General features: G+C 31.3%; 2 protein-coding genes across 2 annotated transcripts; both read right to left on the bottom strand.

Moving 5' to 3' along the window:
• Positions 1-2,273: 2,273 nt before the first annotated feature.
• LOC147078701 (UDP-glycosyltransferase UGT4-like) lies at positions 2,274-11,835 on the bottom strand. Its single transcript, XM_085960498.1, has 4 exons — positions 11,704-11,835; positions 10,372-10,606; positions 8,757-8,976; positions 2,274-2,352 (listed from the first exon to the last, which is right to left on the bottom strand). The coding sequence occupies exons 1-4, from the start codon at positions 11,833-11,835 to the stop codon at positions 2,274-2,276; spliced, it is 666 nt and encodes a 221-aa protein (XP_085816624.1).
• A 6,374-nt stretch (positions 11,836-18,209) lies between these two features.
• LOC147078700 (UDP-glycosyltransferase UGT4-like) lies at positions 18,210-21,605 on the bottom strand. The gene is made up of 3 exons (XM_085960497.1): positions 21,474-21,605; positions 20,143-20,377; positions 18,210-18,433 (listed from the first exon to the last, which is right to left on the bottom strand). The coding sequence occupies exons 1-3, from the start codon at positions 21,603-21,605 to the stop codon at positions 18,210-18,212; spliced, it is 591 nt and encodes a 196-aa protein (XP_085816623.1).
• Between the last annotated feature and the right edge of the window lie 2,918 nt (positions 21,606-24,523).

The following is a 24,523-nucleotide window of genomic DNA, read 5'->3' as shown; positions in this document are numbered from 1 at the left end:
AAAACGACGCGACGCTTCTCTTGAATTCTTCTCGGACGTAGTCCCATCTGTCATTCAACAACATAAAAAATCGTTCTGTTTGAAATACGAACGACGGTTAAATTTGTTCATACAAAAATAATAAAATCGCGATTAAAAAATGGGAGGGTGGGGGTAGGAGAGTGAAATTTTGGGATTATAGGTATTTTTTTATGCTAAATAATAAAAAAATACAAAAAAAAAATTATCAAAAAAATAAAAGAAAAATTTTCTGGATAGAGATACCCTAATCACCTAGCGGTATGAAATATACTTGTTGACCTATTCTCATACCTAACAAATATACATAAAAAAATTCATAAAAATCGGTCGAGCCATTTCGGAGGAGTTCGACCACAAACATCGTGACACGAGATTTTTATATATATAGAGATATACACATTCACACGACATAAAATACGTAACATTTATAATTTTACAAGCATTTATTTTGATATCTCAAAAAATAAATAGTAACAGAGGAATCACGCAATATTTCAATAGAACTCTCTATTTTTAAAATTGATAAAACAAATACCATATCTCCACAGAGCTGATGAATTTGAATTCTTTTTGGTTTTAATACTTCTTTTCTTCTTATTGAGAATCGGATAATGTTTTTGGAAAAATTACTTACGAATAAAACTTACAACTTACCGGACATCCAATGTCCATGCAATTTGATACCTAGGTTCTCATATTAGAATTCTCAACATGTTGGTAATACTTTATAATTAAGTAATTTTGAATGTAATTAAGATTGATTATTAAATTACTATGATAGTATATAGAATAACATATTTTGTAAAAATTTCAGAAACATCCATCGGTATTATAGCTTATTTTAAGCACATACCCAGCACACAAATATCACCACAGATCGAAATACGGGTGTTCAAATCCCAACCAACCTACATAATATGTTTTTGAGGCTTTCACAATGCTATGTATTTCCAATAAATTATGCTACATTCCTAAATCTTAATTAGATTAAAAAATGTTTTTTTTTTTATTCAACACGAAAATTAATCTAATGAAAACTTGTGTAAAAACGAAATAAAATGTATACAATATACATTATGTTTAATGAAATTGTATATTTTGTATGTGAATCAACTCTTACCTTTGAAATATCAGATACGCGGGATACGCCCCGCTATTCCTAGAATAAAGAAGGTTTTTTTTTTAAATCGGCTCCTTCTGAAAAGTCACAGCCCCCCACCACCCTCTCCCATATATCAGCCGGCTATCTGCGTGTCAGCCACGTGATCGGCATGCAGAACTAATGCCTACTTTTCACTCGCAAGGATTGCTACACCATATTTGAGCCGATGTTTAAAACTGTACATTGTAAATAACTCGATTTATTTTTTTACATAACTGAGGCAATCTTTGTATTTTATGTCTGAACACTAGTGTGCCATTAGAATAATAATAATATTTTTTTGAATGAGATACGCGTCTAACTTTACAGGGCCGATTTCGGCAACCTAAGTTTAACGAGAAAAACATATACTTAATATTATTCTTATTAGAGTGAGTAAATGGAAAACAAAACACGCTATGTGTTTTTCTTCGTGGCTTCTTAACATCAAAGATTCTGCACCGCGCTCTAATTTGAGAATGTCGATGAATTGAAAGGTGCCCTGGCGGTGGGTAAGACGGAAGAGCTTGGCAACATTGTAAAAATCTTTAACAGAATTGGAGTGAGGACCTGATCGGCGGATCCTCTTTTATAAATGAGAAGAGGCAATATGACATCGAGTCGCAGTCAAAGCATCGGTAAAATCATAAAAAAAAACAATTTGATTCAGATTTGGGATCCAAACACTTAACCCATAAAGCACTTTACCATACAAATTAAAATAAGGTATTATTAACGTGTTACTAACACGTGACAAAAACCGCCTGTCTATTACCTACATAAATAATGTACCTATATTAAATTGTATTAGTAAATATATATCGGTATGGATTTTCAAAGCCACGGCCATCAAATTACAAGAATTTACATTCCCCTGAATTTAGATTTGCTTTTATTATAGTATAGGTCGGTAATATTTTTTATAATACAAAATTAAAGTCAGCAGGTACTTATATACTTTAAGTTACTTGATTCATTTGTAGAATATACAGTCCGTTAATTCCACTGAGACAATGCTTAAATTTCTTGTATGCGGAAACGAGGCGTAAATGGCTTGCGCGCGCATCTCCTGCTGGCGGAAGCGATTCGAAGAACGCTGGACGCCGCCAAATCAGAGAGACGCCGCAAAGTGGAATCCTCGACGTGACCATTGTGCTGCACTATACTGATCGCTGCGGAATCCGGAGGATCTGAAGAATGAATTATATCTGACTATGGGATCTATTACAAAATACTATAAATAATAAGTAGTTTAGATTTGTCACGATTTACAAGAATTTGATCTAAACTATTATATATCTATACTTATAACGAACTAGGGGTGTAGGCAAAGTGGCATAAAAAGGCCACCGTTATATTTATTCAAAACCTTTATTTTTAATTATCCTAGTTATCTATCTCCAACTATGCCTGTATTATGGCGTCCGCATATTATGAAGATGAAGGTGTTCTTAGCGTTTTTCAGTTGGTTGAACCATCGTTAATCGATCTCTCTTTTGTAAATTATTATTTTCTCTTCTGATTATGTAGGTAAATAATTCTTTGGATAAGAAGTCAAATGTAATATTATTAAAATAAAATACCAATAAACAAATTGTTGTCACAGCTTACGTTGAATCTAGAAATTTTGAACACTTGCCTAATAATATGCCAATTAGAAATTGCATAGATCCAAAGATAAAAGTGTAGTAGGTATTTAGGATGGTTTTGTATTAACTGTCATTCAAATCAGCGTTAGAATAGTCGGTATTAGACTGATATCCACTCGATACTTTTATAAATAAATAATCATCATGTTTTATGTCAATTTTCACTCAACCCTTGGCGGGTCTTGTGTTCCTTCTCAAACTTCCTCCGTCCTGGACGATCCAGCGCCGAAGCTCTCCAGTTGCATTGACTGAGCTTTCTAATGTGGCGCAGTTCAGCCATCTCAATTTTGACCGACCAGGTCTTCTTTTGCTCTTGGGGGTTGCGTACCTACATCACCCGCCTTGCTGGTATATCCTCCGGCATTCTACGTATGTACATCCAGCAGAGTTTCTGCATTTTCATATGCCACATGATCATTTCGCCCCTACAATAAAATAGTTATGCATGTTCTATAATAACTTTCACCCACGGTGAAGTAGTGTCTTACCTCAAAGTGATTTATAGCGAAATTCAATCCAGTAACACAATTTTAAATTTTGTTTTTTTTTTTAAATATTGTATGTATGCTATTAAACACGAAGCTAATATTATACTTACTTACCAAAGAGCCAAAATATATTTCTCGTAATGATTTTTTGCGATACTACTAACTCCTACTAAGCTTTTGAGCTTAAATAATAATTTACACAATACTTACAGTTTATTATGTACTAGGTCTAGGTACTAGTAAAACTACTGATGCTCGTCTTTTACAACGTTTTTATTAGCTCGTATTCTTATTTGTCCGGTGGTTGTTTATCCATTACAAATCTTGCAAACGATTTTTAACTAACTTCCCGAATAGCTAGACATTTGAAACTGTTAGAATATATCAAAACACGATGCCAATGCATTCTTTTAATACTTTCAGCCATCTTTAAGAAGAATTTTCAGTTAATTATGTTTTGTATGAAAAGTTATTTCGGAAAAAATCCGTAATCCAATCCACTATTATTGGTTGCTAAGTGGATGGTCTTAGCAACTAAATTATTAATATATACGTGCGTTACTATGGAAATCAAAATCACATTTCAGTATTCTATATATTTTATTCGTTTGTTTGTTTTTTATTTACTTCATATCAAGTACAAGTTTGAGCACATTGAGTATAATAATAATAATAAATAACAGAAAATTTAAAAACGTTGTAGGTATATAAAAAGTTTTTTTTATCTTGTAATTATTTAAAATAAGTTTCATTCTGAATTCTCCCAATAAGATATCCAACCATTTGGCAAAATAAAATCTCAATTATTGAAGCCAATTTTTTCGCATGTTGCAAAATTTATATCGGGTAACGTATACAGTAAGCCAAATAATACTATACTCGTACGGATTACATTTGCGATGCAGATCTCTGATCCATATAATAATGAAATGAACAGTTCAGAAGCTATTGTTAGTGTACTTGTTAATTTTGTTTTAGATATTAGTCTGTAAGTGACAAAAGTAAATCTCTATGTAACCAATTTCGTTATAGTAGCTGTCGTCCCGACAAGACCGCCCGAACCAAAACCGCCCATAAATTACCGCCCAGACATTGTTGCCAAAACAATTAAGAAATGAGACAATTTTTATTTTTACATAATATTATAGTTTAGATACCTACACAAATAAAAAACATGCAAATAAAGATATATATAAAAAAAATATAAATTATCTAAAATTAAATTTCAATATTGTCTGCTAACCTTCTTAAATATTCTAAATTAGAAATATTACCATACGAAGGCATTAACTAAGTCTAAGCTAATGATTTTAAGTTATTACTCTACTAACAGCTACAATGGATTAAAACTCAAATTACACTGATTATTGTAAGTACCAGTAGCGAAGGGTGAAGGTAGGATCCGACATAATAGTGCACATTAAACTTTGTCAGTCATACGTATTTGTTTTTATTGAACTAAGGCTACAATTCACCGATGGAGTTGGTCAATTTTTAAAAATCAATTAAACCAAACCATAAAAGTTTTGGTACGCTTTGGGCGATCCGACAAAACTGTGAATACTTTTTTATTCATACTTATTTTCGTTGAATTATACATATTACACATGTTGTTGGTCAGTTTTAAAAAAAATCATTAAACCTTGCTTAAACCATGCCATAATATATAAAAATATTATTATATCTACAAAATACCCAAAATTATGTATGATTTAATGCCATAATTATAGATATTTTATAGATAAAGAGTATTTTTGACTATTATCTATTATGGCATGGTTTTCACATGGTTTAATTGAATTTTATAAACTAACCAACACCATCTGTAAATTATAGTCTTAGATCAATGAAAACAAATACGTATAACTGACAAAGTTTAGTATGCACTATTTATATCGGATCTTAACAGCCTACCTCCACCCTTCGCCACTGGTAAGTACTTATGTAAATTTCTATCGATACGAAATTCAATATAATTCAATATCAATTCGAAAAACTAAAAAAGCACTTGTTTTATATATCTTTGCATTTTTTGCGGTCGGTTTTGTCCAGGCGGATTTGTCCGGGCGGTTTTGACGAGCACTGGTACGGGCGGATTTGGTTTGGCGGCAATGTCTGGGTGGCAATGTCCGGGCGCCGTACAACCAAATCGCTTCGGGTGTTGATATATTCCACTTGCGTAAGTGAGTTTAGGTGGACGTTATTTTATAAATTCTTAAAATAGGATCTCTTTAGCAAACTCGGTGTACTTATTTGAACTCCTATAGATGTACAATTGTATTTTCACTGCTTCTATAATATGTTTATATTATGTTCTCTTTTTATATTTTCATTGTTATCCCTTTTATTTCTATTGTTTTTTTCTTCTTTATAATACTGTTTCATGTCATGTTGTCAACATCTTAAACTTATAATTTGTAATGTCCACAATATGTAATATAAATAAATTGAATTGAATTGAAAAAAATGAGTGGCAACAATTTAGTACACAAGGTATTCAATTTGCTCAACATATATATATATTTAATTATAACGGAACTATATATTTTATCTATAGGAACCATTTAAATGGACAAACCGTTAATCAAAAGGTAAATCTTTCAAAATTAAATTATCTCGAATACTAAGTCCTGTAAAAGATTCTTATGTTTACGTAATAAATTCTATTGGAGCATGCAAGAATGCAATGAATATCACAACAGCTTACCTGTGCTTCATTTTAACCCTGGGGATACAAATATATATGTAAATGTAAAGAATTCAGTAATGGTGTGAGAGCTTCTGGAATAAGGATTCTCTCAACAAGGAACGTATTATCTTCGTGTCTGAATTTATTTTATACGCATCTAGTATCAGGATTTTTAAGGAATCACTATTTTGAAATGGCCTCCGGCAATTTTATGCGATAGCTTTGGATTTTAACCACCTTGTTAAAATAATAAATCATCGTACGATATTCGTTTAACTTATACGATATATAAATTTTATAATACCAGGGTATTTAATATAACCATGAATTAATAAAATGTTTCGATTCGAAATTTTCTTTTACAAATATATATTATCTTATAATCCAATATATAAATATATAACTAATTTAAAATATTTTTTTCACTTATTTATACTATATCGAAAACAAGACAACCATCAACTAATACATGAGAGCAAAATGGAATATATCTTTTACAAACGCCCTATCAAATTTTTTAAACTTTTTAAATACTCTTGGTGACTGAACTTTTGCACCATTTTTGCTAAGCAACCTTAATACTTTAATAATTTAATAAAATACAAAGTTTTAATATTAAAACTATCGACCGAAGGTACTTGATAGAATTTGAATTTAAATTCTAATGGATTTAAGTGTTGTACTATTCTATTTGAGTCGTTTTTGTCATTATGTGTTTACCTTTGGTGAGAGCACACAGCGCTTGAAGATGCCGAAAGGCGAAACCCGGTTCGCAAAAAGACAACTTAAATGGAATAGTAGAACACTTAAATCCATTAGAATACAAAGTTTTAAGATTAATCTTATTTTCAGAATCTTCTGAATGTATCTATAAGCTATTATTTTACAACGTTTTTCTTAGCTCATATTCTTATATGTCCGGTGGTTCTATGTCCAGTAAAAATCTTGCAATCAGTTTTTAACTAACTTCCCGATTAGCTAGACATTTTAATTTTTTAGAATATATCAGAACACGATGCCAATGCATTTTTTTAATACTTTTAGCCATCATTAAGTAGAATTGAATTAGTTTTCAGTTAATTCTGTTTTGAATGAAAAGTTATTTCGACACCATTATTGGTTGCTAGGGGCCTGGGGTCCTAGCAACTAAATTATTATTATAAAAGTGCCTTACTATGAACATCAATGTGATATTTCAGTATTATTTCTATCAAGTACAAATTTTTTTGATCGTTTAAGCTAGTCAAGTCAAGTTTATATGATTCAACAGAAAATTGAAAAAGTTGTATATAAAAAGTTCATTTTATCTTGTAATTATTTAGGTCTAGGTTTCTGTGAATATGTAGAAACTTAACGATAACGGTATTTGGAGTAGTGCATAAAAAATCACCTCCAAAAGGTATTACCGACAATCGATTAAAATATTAAGTAAATACAGCAGGTATTACAATCGATATCCTTTTATTATATACTATGGATTCTTTATTATTTAAACAATCATTAACTCACTATCACTTAAAATATACCTACTCAATAGGTGATTATTATTGACCTTAATTTTTTATTATGTTCATAAATAAATATTTTTCGCACGATTTACTCATTTTTCTTATCTCTTTGTAAACGATTACACTTAGAAACGCTGTAACCATTTTTCATGTGTCTAACCAATTTGCATATAACATAAAGCATCATGAAAATAGTTAGCACAACAATAACTATTATAAGAAATAAAAGAATTAGGTCTACGGTTATAAAATAATGCCAATGTAGTTTTTCCAATGGCTGGAGATGTTTTGTTCCATTGTTTCGAAGAACGTACTCAGTCCACCAAACTGCTCGCTCCAAAGGCGTTTGCGGATGATCATATAACTGCTTTGATAATTTCATAACGTTTTCTTTATATCTGAAATAAAACAATAATAAGTATATAATTCTTTCACACCCACGGTGGCAGCGCGGCTTAAGCGTTAGACTATCACGCCGTGGGTCCCAGGTTCGAATCCTGGGTCTGGCAAGTACACATATTGTTTTTCAATTTGTGTGTGAGTCAGGGTATGGACCTAATAGGTTGAGCAAGCGGCTGACATCCATTTCTCGTAAAAAACAAAATCTGTTAATACAAACCTCTACTCTGTGGAGGCCCATATGATCCTAATAGGATCGGACATGGTAGGAAAATCCTTTTTAGCCCGATATTAACCTTGGCCGCCTCATTTACAAACCGGAGCGCTAGATAATTTTTCAATAATGTATAAATGTGTTCGTTTTTATTCTGTTATAATAATATACTTATAGGTATACCATGCGTTTTGTATTACACTTAAAGAAAAACTATGGAATATCAATGAATTAAACGTAAACAATAATTCACTAAACATAACGCAATTTATGAATTTTCCACGAAACGGAGCGTTAGTCTCGAGGATTTCACGAACTGGATATGTCTATTTCGAGCCCTGAAGCACACGCATATACTGTACTGAACTCCACTGATATTCTTATTTGTATTAGGTACTCATAATTTTTTTATTAAGCCAAGCCTCGAGTCAAGATTTACTAAAATCAGGCCAAAGCACTGATCAGTGAGTTACGATGATAGTGTAATAATTAATATCATTGTCTACGAACCGTGTACCATATTTCATTCTAATAATAAGTAACAACTACTAGCACTTCGATATATATTTGCACCATCATGACCCGGAGTGAATATAGTTGGTATTGTATATCATTTTCATCGAAGAATAGTCAAGGCCTGTACTTACTGTTTATCTTCAAGTATAGATAGTATCGTCTCCTTGAAGATAGTCTTATTTAATTCTTGCATATTCATATATTTTCCAATGCCCAAATGTGCAACCATCTGTGTATTGAGGTTTTGGTCATTCATGAATGGTATCCCTAACATGGGTACTCCGTGAGTGACTGCTTCCACCATCGACTGATAACCTCCTTGAAATATGAACAACTTCACATTTGGATGAGCTAAAAATGATAATTATGTCACTATGAAACAAAACCGATACATATACAGTAGCGCCTTTAGCGACGCACTGATTTTTAGATGCCCCCTACATTTAAAAATAACTATTTTTAATTTTCTAAATAAATCCATGCATTCAAAATCAATTTTTATTTATCAATTTAATTATGTATAAATTCCACAAATATTGTTTAATTAAAATAGCCTCATCTTACTAATCACGATACATAAGTAGGTACAGTAAAAATAAAACAATGATTCGGTTGGTCGACAGTGTGCGTGCGGAGGGGGCCGTACTAAATATAGGTAAATCGTTTTACAGTGGCACCATGGGTACGGCAAATGCGGCTTGCAGTTGTATTGGTATTGTTTGCTAGCATTGAAACAGGCATTGTCGCAAGCAATTCAATACACGCGCGAATCGCCTATGGTGCCACTGTAGAATGATTTACCTATACCTGGCAGCCGATGAGCGCGTTTACGTAGGTATTAGTACGTATTCGTACGCATACAATCCACGAACCGAATCATTGTTTTGTTTTTACTGTACATGTATCTTAAGACGCCCCCTTTTAAAATTAGCAAACAGATACGGTCATAATATTGTGAATTGATTAAGCTTGAAATTTATTCATGCATGTCAATAAATAAATTAAATTGTATTATTTATTTATTTCCACTGTCGATGTTCGGGTCTATGACGATTCGGCGCCGGTACAACTGGGTGCTACGCAATGGAATGAAATTCGAAAATTAATAGATGTTCGTGAATTATAGAACGTTCAAAAATATAATGTTTCATATTATTATTTGTAATGTATTATTATATTGTTGTTTAATACTTAATGACAATTTAATTAGGCATACGTAAATAATGATTTGATTGTGCATAATAATATGTTTAAGTTCCAATGCGAAGAGAGTTCTTTTATGTTTATATAAAGCCTCATCCATGATAATTTTCAATCCGCAATAAAAAACATTATGTTAACAGCAAAATTAATTAAAAATACTACGTAGTAGAAGAAACTGATTAAAATTCCTCGTCTAATTTCTGTTTAAAATCGTAACGAACGTCAAATTATTTCATTTGACAGAGTGGCACCCAATTGTCCTGGCGTCCAGTTGTCCCATTCCATAATATTCTTGATGTAACGACATATTAATAAAAATAACAAGCAGTTGAAAATGGTTAGTTATATTTTTTATTACATATGTCATATAATATTATACCCGTTTACAAGACTCATTTAATCAAAGAAATCTTAAATGAAAATGTCCGTTAGTATGAAACCAATAATATTTGTGGAATAAGTACAAAAAATAGGTATATTAAATCACTTATTAAAAATTAATTGATGTTTTTTTCAGTATGTGTACATTCTTTACATTCTTACCTAATACATCGTTTTGCGGTAACCATTTAAATAATCGAACATTTTCTGGTATAGAAATATTGTCACTATCCTTTGGTGTTTCCCATTTACAAATGACATTGTATGAAGGCATTTCGGAAAAAGTTTGAAAAATACTTTTCTTCACAACATCTGACAGAAGGCTGGATTTTACATTTGTGCCTAGACTAAAAAGTAAAACTCCGTTCTTCCCACTATCCAGAAATGATTTTAGATCCTGCAATGATTAATGGAAAAGTGTTTTGTATTATGCTTATACTATAATACTAATACAGTATATTATAATAATAAACTGTGAATTTATTTATTTTGGTTTCATGCGTCTTCAAAGTCTCCAAAGTATATTTTAAAATGTTTTAATAGCTGTTGTCCATTTTTTCAACATATTAGATACATTCTTTAGCTCCAGCTGACATATTATATTGTATAAAAAAAATACATTTTTACGTAAGTTTGACCTCAGATTCAGATGCAAACTTTCAGTGCACTACTTTCATGCAGTCGCAAAATGAAATTATCAACAAGTATCATGAAGTGAATGCATCATACCCGTTAATCAGTAGGTATATAGTTATAAAGATTATTATTTGTTATCCGGTTATACGATTGTGAAACACAAAACATATTTCAAAATTTAATGAACGTAGGTACTGAAAACTTTTATATCTTTGAGTTTTATTTAAGTTAAAGTTAAGTCATAAAAGCTTTTTATTTTTATAATTAAACATAAATAATTCAAAATACCCCAGAAAAAAATATTTCTTCAGCAAATAAGATTACGCGTGCTCAATAAAAAATGATAAATCTCTTCAATTTTTATTCATTGAAAAAAAAATATTCAAAAGACATCACAAGATATTCACAAGAATCATTCTTTATTGAATATACATCATAATTTTGATCTTAGAAACATATTATTACATGTGAAAAATCTTACAAAAAGTATAGAATCCACACACCTACATTCTGATGCTATGCTATGAGACCATTTTTTTATAACAAAAAATGCGTATTTTATTATTTTTATATATTTTTTTTTTTAGATATTTTTCATTTCAAGATTAATGGCGACCAAGTTTTTGTAATTTTGAATAACCAGAATGAAGCATACCTCATATGAGTATTAGTTTGTCTGATAATAATATGGACATAGGTAATAATATTATCTCACTTGGGCAGGTTATTGGTAAATGTCTCACCGGTTTTTCTAATAATAATATGTGGTTTAAAGTTTCATGCTGTACATTTCTTTTTTTATTCTTAATTGTATGTTTCTGAGTATATTGTATTTTCCTACGAGTTTAATAATCTTACCTTTGGAAGTTCCTTAACTGGAAGCATATGAATTCCTGTAATATCAATAAAGGTTGGAACAACTGGTTTAGAATATCCCAATACAGGATGGGCATTTACTAATAGCAAATCCAAGTCATCTTCAGAGTACATAGCGTCCTCATAATCGCCTATGTATTTTTTGACCAAGTGAAGCTGGGTAGAAATACTAGTAGGGTATATGTAAATAAACACTAGTTGCTCTACGATTCTTCGTATTCTTTTAACAAAAGTATCAGCAAACAGTTCCGAATTTACGTGAGGATTTGGATACATGTATGGTTGTGCGAGATTTTTTATTATTTTATGTGTCCACACAGTAGCATCCATAGAAATTATTCCAATTAAACGAGCGTTGTATTTTTTTCTAATTGCATGCGCTAGTGGAAAAACAGAATATTCAACTAAAATCAAATCAAAATGTTCTGTTTTATTTTTGAAAATTTTCTGAATTTCTTTATGCGAAACGTATTGTTCGATAATATCGTGGAAACAATCTATATAAGAGTTTAACATCTTAAAAGTGCTCCCTTCATTAATTTTATTAAAATTGATCTTTTTTCTGAATATATCATATGTATATTTGAAATCAATTTCTCTGATATTTGGCGACATTGTATACGTTGGATCAGGTGTGGCTATGATCAGTTCATGACCTCTTTTTGCGAGTTCTTGGGTGAGTGGTCTAAAAACAATTTGGTGACTTATAGATGGTATTGGAAACAAACACAATATACGAGCACATAAACTGTATTGAGATACATCAACCACTAATAGAACAAATAAAATCAATTTGATATATTTTAACATTATCGCTTCAATGGTCGAACACTGTCTGGCTGACCGTATTTGCCATGGTATTATTATAAATGAATTTTTGTTACTTTGTAGGCGTCTATCAGAACTAGTAAGTAAACCGGAACTGAACCCTGGAATCTTGAAAAATTCTTAATTATTTTGGAATTGGAATAGAAACCAACCCTTGATTCCGAATCTTGAGAAACTCGAACTGGAACCCCTTCAAAGTACCTACTAGGGTTCTGGAGGCTACATTTCCGTTCTTTAATTGTAATATTAATTTTTATTCATTTATAATTTTTACCAAGTTTTTATTAGCTCGTATTCCAGTACAATTTTTTTCTTGTTTGTCCAAATCTTGCAATCGATTTTTAACTAACTTCCCAACTAGATAGACATTTTAAACTTTTAGAATATATCAGAACACGATAATAATGTATTTTTTAATACTTTTAGCGATATTTAAGCAGAATTGAATTTATTTTCAGTTAATTCTGTTTTGTATGTTTCGGAGAAAATTCTTAAAAAGTAAAACACAATTATTGGTTGCTAAGGGGGTCCTAGCAACTTAATCATATTTTAATTTAAAAAAAAATCGGTTAGGTACATGTTCTTACTCCCTACTTCATTTATCGTATGTCAATTTATGGCTACGGCCATATGTTGTAGCTTAGCCACTGGGAAATGCCAATAGAAATGGCGTATTTCAAAAAAATACTACCTTATTATTAGGTCAATAATTATTATAAAGCAAACATTATTCGTATAATGTTTATCACATTTAAATGGTCAAATACATAGCTTTAAAATTATCTTTAAATGTGTAAATCTTGCCCATTTCTTGAATAATAAAATGCCTAATTCTTGTAAAATTTGGAATCACAGAGATTATCGATATATTTTTTTATTGTAAATATTTCACTATAATAATGTCGACATAAATTTTACTAATAGTTTTATAAATGCTTTTAAAAATTAATAAACATAAAAAATCTTAACACCACTTCACATGGACGTACTGAAATATGACTATATTCTAAAACATTAGAGCGAGAGGTTTAAAAGAATACTATTTTATGTAATAAAAATACTTTATGCAGTCATCAAATGTTTAAAATAAATATAAAGGATAATAAGGCTTCAAAATTATGTAAATAGATTATCTACAGCGTTTAAGGAATGTCCAGGATCATGCTTTGAAAATAGCATAAAAGCTCAATTTTGACGTACGCTGAGCATGTGGGCTGTTAAGTCGGAACAAATAAATTATATTTTACACATAAAAAAACGCGTAGGTACCAAAATAGATGTTTAAAAAGTAATGCCCAAACCGTGACTCCAGCTCGGCCTAAATTGACCTAATGAATTTTACTAAAATTATATGTCTGTAAGCATCGTCGAACCCGTTAGGCTTACATACCTACAGCGTCAGGTTACGTGATAGTATGACACTGGTTTGAACATGGTGTGTTTGTGTTTTTTACAATACTTGCGTAATCATATGCATATGTTATATGCGTGAAACTATCGAAAAAACTTGCAGCATTTTTATTGCTATATTTATATACTCCCGATGTAAAATTAATTGCGGCCTTGTATTAAGAGTTGCGTAACCTTAAAGGAATCGTATTAGTATTATTATAGCTGCGAACGATAATTAATATTATGTTATTATGTGTATAGAAACTAGTTAATTATTTGGTAGATATAAAAATATTAAACAAATTAAAAAAATATATAGAAAGGTACCTTAGTATATTTATAATTTTTGATAACATACTCGTATTATTATATGGTACAAGTCGGTTTACAGTAAACTGAGGAAACCATGTGGGAACAGCGCTATTTTCATAGCCGATTTTGGCAACATTTATGAATTTAAGAATGAAAACCTAACTTAACCTAACCTAACAAATAATCAAAAAGCGATGCCACAGGCATGGCTAGCTCTACCCTGGTCAACAAAGAAGAACGTCTCGATGTAGTGTGGGGTCTGATGAGGTATTCACATTCACAGTATCGTTTATCATTGAAACACAGTTTGGTATTTTCACCAGTTTATTGTAAGGTAGACTTTATACACATAAAGTTATAATAGGGAGAAATATATTCGAAAAAAAAATGTAAATAATGGTAAAATACTTTGGTAAACTTGACAAAGGATCTCCCATGTATTTCTATAGGTTCACGTTTACATATAAAGTTATAGAGAGTGAAAAGAATGTTTGTAAATAAATCTAGAGTTTGTAAAAATTGTTGGTACAGTTTAGTAATATTGGCAACTTTACTGTTATCACTGCACTGACATGAACCACTTTACGTTGGTGGTTTCGAAAGAGTTGAATTTTCGCAAGCTTAATAGATTAAAACTCGAAATCAAAAAAGTGGGCAAGTGAACGTCTACCTCTGAACCTCGAGCCGTACTGCCTTGCGATGGGGCTGACCAGCGCCATCTTTAAATTAATAAAGCCTGAGCATAACTTTTTGCAGAAACAACGAGTGGGCCATTGTTCAGCTGTGGAAATCAGATTCCAGATTGCTTGACATATTCGTCCTTTCTCATTTCTAATTGAATTAAGTATAAAAAAATCTCAAATCAAATATATTAACTATCAGTGTTATTTATACATAATATACATTCCTGCTATTTATCAGCTGTCAAAGTCAGACTAGTCCTTCATACAAAAACCGATGGTAATACCGATTTTCAAAAAATATATAGCATTGATCTATGCATTACATTTGTTGAAGGTGTGTTAATGCTAGTGTATTGTTTGTCATGTAACTCATCTATCCAAATCAAACCATTCCCTGTGTAAACACGACAGACGCGTCAGTATGAGCTCTCTGTAGAAAAATGACAGGTCACCCTTATACAACAATGAGAGGGGCGGAAAAAGTAGGACCAGTCGTTGTGAATGTATCGGCTTTCTATTTGAGTCGGCAATGGGCTGCCCCTGGTTACTACCCCTTAGGTTTTTTCTAAGATGCTCCCGAGAATTTAGACGACCCGACATCATGTAGATCCACGTCAGTGTGTGCAGACAGAGATGTTAATTTTACAGAAAAAGGGCGAGAAAAAAATTCGACCAGCAGATAATATGTCTTATGGCTAAGAGAATATAAAATTACAAACTAATCTTATTAACTATGGTCATTTTATATACACGTACGCTTTTCTCTCACAGTTACAGATATTTTTAATACTTAATTATTCTTATGCTATTCTGGGCACTTCATGGCCGACTCCTCTCATCCACAGCTTACCCTGGGGGGGCGTCAGATCCACCAGCGTAAGCTGTGGGACTTTCATACATTTTATGCATCATATTATCTGCCAAGAGATCGACGTACTTATTGAACAAAATGGTTGGCTAGGAGGTCGAACCGCATAGTCGCGTTGCCAAATGCTGTATCTGAAATGTCAGCTGAAGGCCAACATTTCGGGGTTATGTCACAATATATCTGCTATTTTCATCATGTATTTTGTTTAACGCTGGATTCGTGTAAACCGACAAGAACCTATTATATTAAAACATTATTAAACATAGGTAATCTATGTATTTATAATGACAAGCTTTTTAATAAACAATAGTATTTTGTATACTTATAATAAATTATCAAAAAAATACCTCTATATACCTACCTCTTTTTTATTTAACCACGTCATAATTTCCTTAGTATACTCACATTTTTTTTATGGAACCGCACCTTTAGAAATATTTGGTTTCAACGGCTCTGGTACAGCTACGCTACGGGCAATATTCAGTCCGCAGAACAGATTTGACTCAGTCACTTCTACTAGGACTGGCTAGTAGGTACAGTATTCATTGGTAATATTAACATGAACATTATTTTACTATTGATATAATAGTGTAAAAGAATAAGCTTGCTTATAATAATATTATTAATATATTAATAACAAGGAACATAGATCGTTAGATGAATGTTGTTTTAACATACATAATTTTGAATAACACTTTCTGAGAAAATATATTATAACCAATAGAAAAAAGGTAGACGCCTCGTCCGTTGCATTTTCCTCTATGCTACAAGGCGACGTACTAATTGCGACAAATTTTAACTATTGGCCTTTTTAATACCTACTCATCAGCGTTCTTCTAAATTCCTCTTTCTTCTAAACCCAGGAGATGCAGGGTTCGATCCCTGCCGGGGTGGCTTACTTTTTTCAAGAAAGGATTTTTTCTATTGGTTATAATATATTTTCTCAAAAAGTGTTATTCAAAATTATGTATGTTCAATAATCAGAATGGTACATTCTTAAATCTTGTGAATTGTTCGTTGAATAAAAGAAATAGTTAATTATAAATATGTTGTTGTTTGTTTTAATGATCCAATCTTTCTATTGTGTAATGATTATGTTATGGTTTATTATAAACAAACGGTTACATAATATTATAATATTATTATTTATTACATTGAGAATTATATTATATTTTATACTTTCTAATCATTTTAAATACCTACATAAGTATACACAAAAGACACTATTAATATTATTATTAATTTTCGAAATAAATCCATGCGTGCGATCAATATTCATTGTTTTAATTTTTGTGTAACAGTTTCCTTTAGTACCTACATACAACAGTATTATTTATTAAATATAATTAAGGTAACAAAATCGATATATGTAATATATTATAATATACTATGGCTTCTCAATTACTTAAATAATCATTATATCACTATCACTCACAATATTCTCAATAGTTACTATTGACTTTTAAATATTTTTTTCCGCACGATTTACTCATTTTTCTTATCTCTTTGTAAGCGATTACACTTAGAAATGCTGTAACCATTTTTCATGTGTCTAAACAATTTGTATATAACATAAAGCATCATGAAAATAGTTAGCACAATAATAATTATTATAAAAAATAAAAGAATTAGGTCCACGGTTATAAAATAACGCCAATGTAGTTTTTCCAATGGCTGGAGATGTTTTGTTCCATTGTTTCGAAGAACATACTCAGTCCACCAAACAGCTCGCTCCAATGGCGTTTGCGGATGATCATATAACTGCTTTGATAATTTCATAACGTTTTCTTTATATCTGAAATAAAACGATAATAAGTTATTCTTTTTAGTCCGATATAAACCCTGGCCGCCTCATTTACAAAGCGCTCGATAATTTTTCAATGATATTTAAATGTGTTCGTTTTATTATGTTATAATAATATACTTATATACCATGCGTTTTATATTACATTTTAAGAAAAATTATGGAATATTAATGAATTTAATGTAATTAATAATTCACGAAACCTAACGTAATTTATGAATTTTCCACGAAACGTAGCGTTAGTCTCGAGGATTTCATAAACTGGAGCAGCGTTCCGGTCCGATCCGGTCTATTTCGAGTCCTTAAGTACACGCATCTACTGTACTGAACTCCACTGGTATTTTCATTTGTATTAGCTACTCATCATTTTCTTATTTAGCCAAGCCTCAAGTCAAGATTGACCAAAATCAGGCCGGAGCACTGAATAGTGAGTTACGATGATGTGTAATAATTATCATTGTCTACAAACCGTGTACCATATTTCATTTTAATAATAAGTAACTACTAGCACTACAATAAATATATTTGCACCATCATGACCCGGACTGAATATAGTTGGTATTGTATATCATTTTCATCAAGCAATGGTGAATACCCATACTTACTGTTTATCTTGAAGTATAGATAGTATCGTCTCCTTGAAGACAGTCTTATTTGATTCTTGCACATTCATATATTTTCCAATGCCTAAATGCGCAACGATCTGTGTATTGAGGCTTTGATCAGCGGTGAATGGTATCCCTAGCATGGGAACTCCGTGAGTGACTGCTTCCACCATCGACTGATAACCTCCTTGAAATATGAACAACTTCACATTTGGATGAGCTGAAAATGATAATTACGTCATTATAAAACAAAACTATTACACATACAGTGGCGCGTTTAGTGACATAAAAACCTGACGCACTGATTAATTTAAATGCCCCCTACATAGAAAAATAATATTTTTTAATTTTCTAAATTAATCCATGCATTCAAAATCAATTATTTATCATTTTTATTTAGTGTAAATTGCGCAAACATGGTTTAATTCAAATGGTATCCTCTTCTTAATTACAATACATAAATGTATGGGTCTTAGGACGCCCCCTTTTAAATTGTCTGGCAAATCAGTTGGGTCAGTTGCGTCAAAAAAAAGCGCCGCTGTACATATATTTTTGTTTATTTTTATTACTCTCATATTATATTCACTTGGGCTATCTATTTGTACAACCAACATAATCATCAACCGGGTCTAATCCACTGCCAGATGAAGGCATCCATTAGCGTCTTCCAATATTTCCAATCCTTAGTTCTTTGCTGCTTACTTACTTCCGCCAAGCTTAATAGGATCGTTGTATATTTGTCAGCCTGGTGACTTATATCGCGTTTTCTTGTCTACCTTCTTGTGCATTCGTTTACTTTGTGATCTTTTCGCGTTATTACCAAAATGCATATTTTTATGCTACCCAGTGTATATACCTAACAGGATGAGCAAATTAGCAAGCAAATATTATGGAACCTCTCAGTGAGATGGTCAAGATCCACGTCGGATTGTAGAGCCAATAAACAAGTAAAGTTAATTTTTGGTAAGTCTCGAAATCATGCTATGGGGTAACTGCAATTTGAAATTTGACATGCCCTTTAAAATCAGGCATAATGCTAATTTCTTTATGCCTTCTGTGTGAGTTTAATATATCGGATAACCTTGAATTTTTATTTCTAACATACATATTTGTATATAGTCACATAATCCGTTGTTAACACTAAATACCTAAATCATCGCCAGCAACCCACAATATAATTCATAACATTGTCATATTGTGAACTTATTGCTTAAAATTTATTCATACATATAAATAAATAAATTGAATTGTATTACTTATTTCTTTCCACTGTTATTATTCTTGATAGTACGACATGTTATTAGAAATAACAAGCAGTTAAAAATCGTATCCGGAAATTTGTACGTAAACAATTCACCGTAGGACACTTATTCGTGCGCCGCAGTACGTGAAACATGAGTTCGTGTAACATTTAATCAATTGACGTGTACTTCGTTGAACATTTCATCGTAGAGTATATTTGTACGTATTCTACAATATGTGGAGATGTCTTTACTAGGTTAGGTTAGGTTAAGTTAGGTTAGGGTTAATCTAATTGGAAGAGTACTATTTTCAAACTATCGCCGCATTTTGTAAGATACGTACAAATGTTTCCACGGTGAAATGTTCAACAAAGAACTCGTCATTTGATAAAATGTTATACAAACTCATGTTAAACGTACTGCGGAGTACGAATAAGTGTCCCACGATGAACTGCATACGTACAACTTACATGTAACCGTTGAAAATAGTAAGTTATAATTTATTTGGTATATATTTCACATAATATTATTATATAATTACCCAAGACCGGCTTAATTAAAGAAAGCTCAATTAAAACATCGGTTAGGATGAAACCAATAACATTTGTGGAATAAGTACAAAAAATAGCTTATATACTTATGAAAACTTAATTGATATTTTTTTCAGTATGTATCTATACATTCTTACCTAATACATCGTTTTGCGGTAACCATTTAAATAAACGAACATTTTCTGGTATAGAAATATTGTCACTATCCTTTGGTGTTTCCCATTTACAAATGACTTTGTATGAAGGCATTTCTGAAAATGTTTGAAATATACTTTTCTTCACAGCATCTGACAGAAGGCTAGATTTTACATTTGTGCCTAGACTAAAAAGTAAAACTCCGTTCTTCCCACTATCCATAAATGATTTTAGATCCTGCAATAAATTGAAAAGTGTTTCTGTATTATGCTTATACAATAAGACTATTACAGTTTATTATTATAATAAATTGTGGATTTATTTATTTTGGTTTCAAGCTACAGCTGTTTATGAGTCTCCAAAATCTCCAAAAGATATTTTAAAAGATTTTAATAACTGTTGTCTATTTTCTCATTTTATTAGATACATTATTTAACTCCATCAGACATATTGTAAAAAAAAAAACAATTTTTGACGTAAGATTGAACTCATATTCAGATGCGGACTTTCTGTACACTACTTCCATGCAGTCGCAAAATGAGATTATTAAAAAGTGATTACATCATATCCATTGATCAGTAGGTATACAATAGTTATAAAGATTATAATTTGTTATCCGGTTTTAGGGTTATGAAACACTGAACATATGATATGAAGGTACTGAAAACTCTATATCTTTGAGTACCTTTAATTTTATTTAAATTAATGTTAAGTCATAAAAACTTTTTATTTCTAACAAATAAAGATTTAACTGTAATAGTTAGCACATCTGTTGTACTAAAGACATGATTGCTCCGATTATTAAATAAACAGAATTCAAAATAATCAGAAAAAAATATTCTTCAACAAATAATATTTTTGAGTTATTCTAAATCATGTGTGCTCAATAAAGAATGATAAATTTCTTCAATTTTGTTCTTTATTCATTGGAAAAAAAATATTTTATTCAAGGAATGTCACAATATATTCACAAGAATCATTTTTCATTGAACATGTATCATAATTTTATTTAAAAAAATATATAGAATCCACATAGGTATCTTGATGCTATGCTATGGCACATAACAAAACAAAAAAACCCATTTCAAGATTAATAGCAACCAAATTTTGTAATTTTGAATTACCAGAATGAAGAATATCTCATATGTGTATTAATTTGTCTGATAATAATATCTCACTTGGGCAGGTAATTGTTCACAGTTTTTTTTTTAAGAATATGTAGTTTAAAGTTGCATTATGTAAGTACATTTTTTTCCATTTTTAATTGTATATTTCTGAGGATATTATACAACTTTCTTATTTTCCACATATTTTAAAACTCTGATAGTCTTACCTTTGGAAGTTCCTTAACTGGTTGCATATGAATTCCTGTAACATCAATAAAGGTTGGAACAACTGGTTTAGAATAGCCCAATGCTGGATTGGCGTTTACAAATAGCAAATCCAAATCATCTTCAGAGTACATAGCGTCCTCATAATCGCCTATGTATTTCTTGACCAAGTGAAGCTGAGAAGAAACACTAGAAGGATATAGGTAAAGAAGCACTAGTTGCTCTACGATTCTTCGTATTCGTTTAACGAAAGTATCAGCAAACAGTTCCGAATTTACGTGAGGATTTGGATACATGTATGGTTGTGCGAGATTTTTTATTATTTTATGTGCCCACACAGTAGCATCCATAGAAATTATTCCAATTAAACGAGCGTTGTATTTTTTTCTAATCGCATGCGCTAGTTGAAAAACAGAGTATTCAACTAAAATCAAATCAAAATGTTCTGTTTTATTATTGAAAATTTCCTGCATTTCATTATGCGATACATATTGTTCGATAATATCGTGGATACAATATATATAAGATTTTAACATCTTAAATATACTCCCTTCATTAATTTTGTTAAAATTGATCATTTTTCTGAATATATCATATGTATATTTGAAATCAATTTCTCTGATATTTGGCGACATTGTATACGTTGGATCAGGTGTGGCTATGATCAGTTCATGACCTCTTTTTGCGAGTTCTTGGGTGAGAGGTCTAAAAACAATTTGGTGACTTATAGATGGTATTGGAAACATACACAATATACGAGCACATAAACTGTATTGAGATACATCAAACACTATTAGAACAAATAAAATCAATTTACTATATTTTAACATTGTCGCTTCAATGGTCGAACACTGTTTGGCTGACTGTATTTGCCATAACTAAGAATGCACTGTTTGTTACTTCTTAGGTGACTATCAGAACTGGTAAGTAAACCGGAACTGAACCCTGGAATTTTGATTTTTTTTAAATTATTTTATAATTGGAACAGGAACTTTAACCCTTGATTCTGAATCTTGAGAAACTCGAACCGGAACCCCTTCAAAGCTCGGAGGGTACATATAGAAGGTTTCGTTCTTTTAAATTGTAATATTTCTATTCATTTATCGCAATTAGTTATTATCCTCTCATACTGGAGCAAATGATTGTTTTAAAAAAAATCAAATAATACATTACACGTCATTCTAACGCAATGCTTCACAAATATTTTATCGCTAATTTGATTGAATACTTAACACGACATGTGGTATTCATAATATGCACCATCTGGTAAGAATATTTTGAGAAGACAGTTTCTTTTTAATTTTTGAAATTAAAATTGAATATCTATAATTTTACAATCACTAAGTTGGTAGTAATAGCAAAGCATGCCTGTTAAAGATAGATGAGTTTTCTAGAGTCATAAATCACATTCCAAAAATCGACTTTTGAGATAATCGCAAAAAACCACCAGAGCACTGTTTTTTGTAATTATAACACAAGTATTGAACTCTCTTGAATATTAATGAGTGAGTGAGTCGATTTACATTTTTTTTAAATATATATTATAATACTCCTGAGGTTGCAGACACACATCACATTATGAGAAATAGAGCTCTTTGATTGGTTGGAAGGCCTTGATGACAAAACTCCATTATTAATTTTTTTTGAAAAATGTGCGTTATGACATCAACAGTCAACTTTGTCCACGATTTTCACATGTTTTAAAGTGACTCTTGATAGCCAACTATTTTTTTTATGTAGAATAATGCTTTTAGAATCACTTGGTATATTTAACTCAAAAATGACAAATTTGCAAAATGTGAGTTATGACTCTAGGCGACTCAGATAGGCTGTGGTAGATAACTGAAAAAAGTCATAGGATAGCCACATTTACAGAACTTCGGAACAAACAATACTTCTTACATTTTATATTAAAAAAAAAACGCGCACTAAAATATATATTTAAAAAGTAATACCCAACCGTTACTCGAACTTGGGCTTAAAAATTATACTGTCACGATAGTTAGACGTTTTGACCAAAATGTTTTTTTTTTAATTATAGTTCTGTAAGCACTTTAGGACTCGTTAGGCTTAAATACCTACATCGTCATGTCAGGTGATAATAATTTCATTATCATACTGGTTTTAACGTTGTGTGTTTGTGTATTTTACAATATGCGTGTAATCGTGTGTATATATTATACTTATATATATATGTATGTGAAATGTTCGAAAAAACGGGCAGGCTTTTTTATTGTATTGGTCTGTTAGTGCCATACCTGGTTAAGTATTAGCGCCTCAAACTAGTGGAGATATTCAACTTAATCATGGAAACCGGCAAAGTCCCTAGGCAATGGAAGGAAACGATGATTATCCCAATCTTAAAACCAGGGCGAGACCCTACCCTAGTGTCGCCAGTCAGACCAATTGCACTCATATCATGCATGTGCAAAACGTTCAACCAGATGATTGCAAGAAGAATCGAATGGTTTGCAGAGAAAAAACAACTATTTCATCACAATACTACGGGATTCAGAAGGCAAAAGTCGACTCTGGAAAACATAGGCAACCTAGTACTAGACATCAATGCAGCACAGGTCAAAAACGAAGTAACCCTGACAACATTCCTGGACATCCAGGATGCGTATAATAATGTGCATGTGAAAGAAGTGTCAAGGGTGTTGAATGAATGGGGAATCGGTGGGAAGATCACTAAATATCTTAAGCAGTATTTAAATGAAAGAAAAATCACCATGTGCATTAATAATGAAAAGAAGAGTACGGTATGCTCAAGAGGCCTTCCGCAAGGAGACCCCCTATCCCCATTACTATTCAACATTCTTACAACTGACATATTAAAGTTAATAACAAGGGTCAACATTGTACAATATGCAGATGATTTCACACTTTTTTGTTCGAGAAAAAGAGTAGATGAATGTCAAAGGTTAATGCAGAAGAGTCTTGACGAAATGAAATTATTATTGGAAACGCGAGGCCTCAAAGTAGCTCCCAGCAAAACTAAGGTGGTTCTTTTTGCCAGAGGCAAGAGACAAAACCAGCTTAACTTAAAAAT

This window comes from Rhyacophila brunnea, unplaced genomic scaffold (assembly GCF_057557595.1).
Source record: "Rhyacophila brunnea isolate RB1 unplaced genomic scaffold, BYU_Rbru_1.0 scaffold_11, whole genome shotgun sequence".
Lineage (NCBI taxonomy): Eukaryota > Metazoa > Arthropoda > Insecta > Trichoptera > Rhyacophilidae > Rhyacophila > Rhyacophila brunnea.
This window is presented reverse-complemented; position numbering and strand designations above follow the sequence as displayed.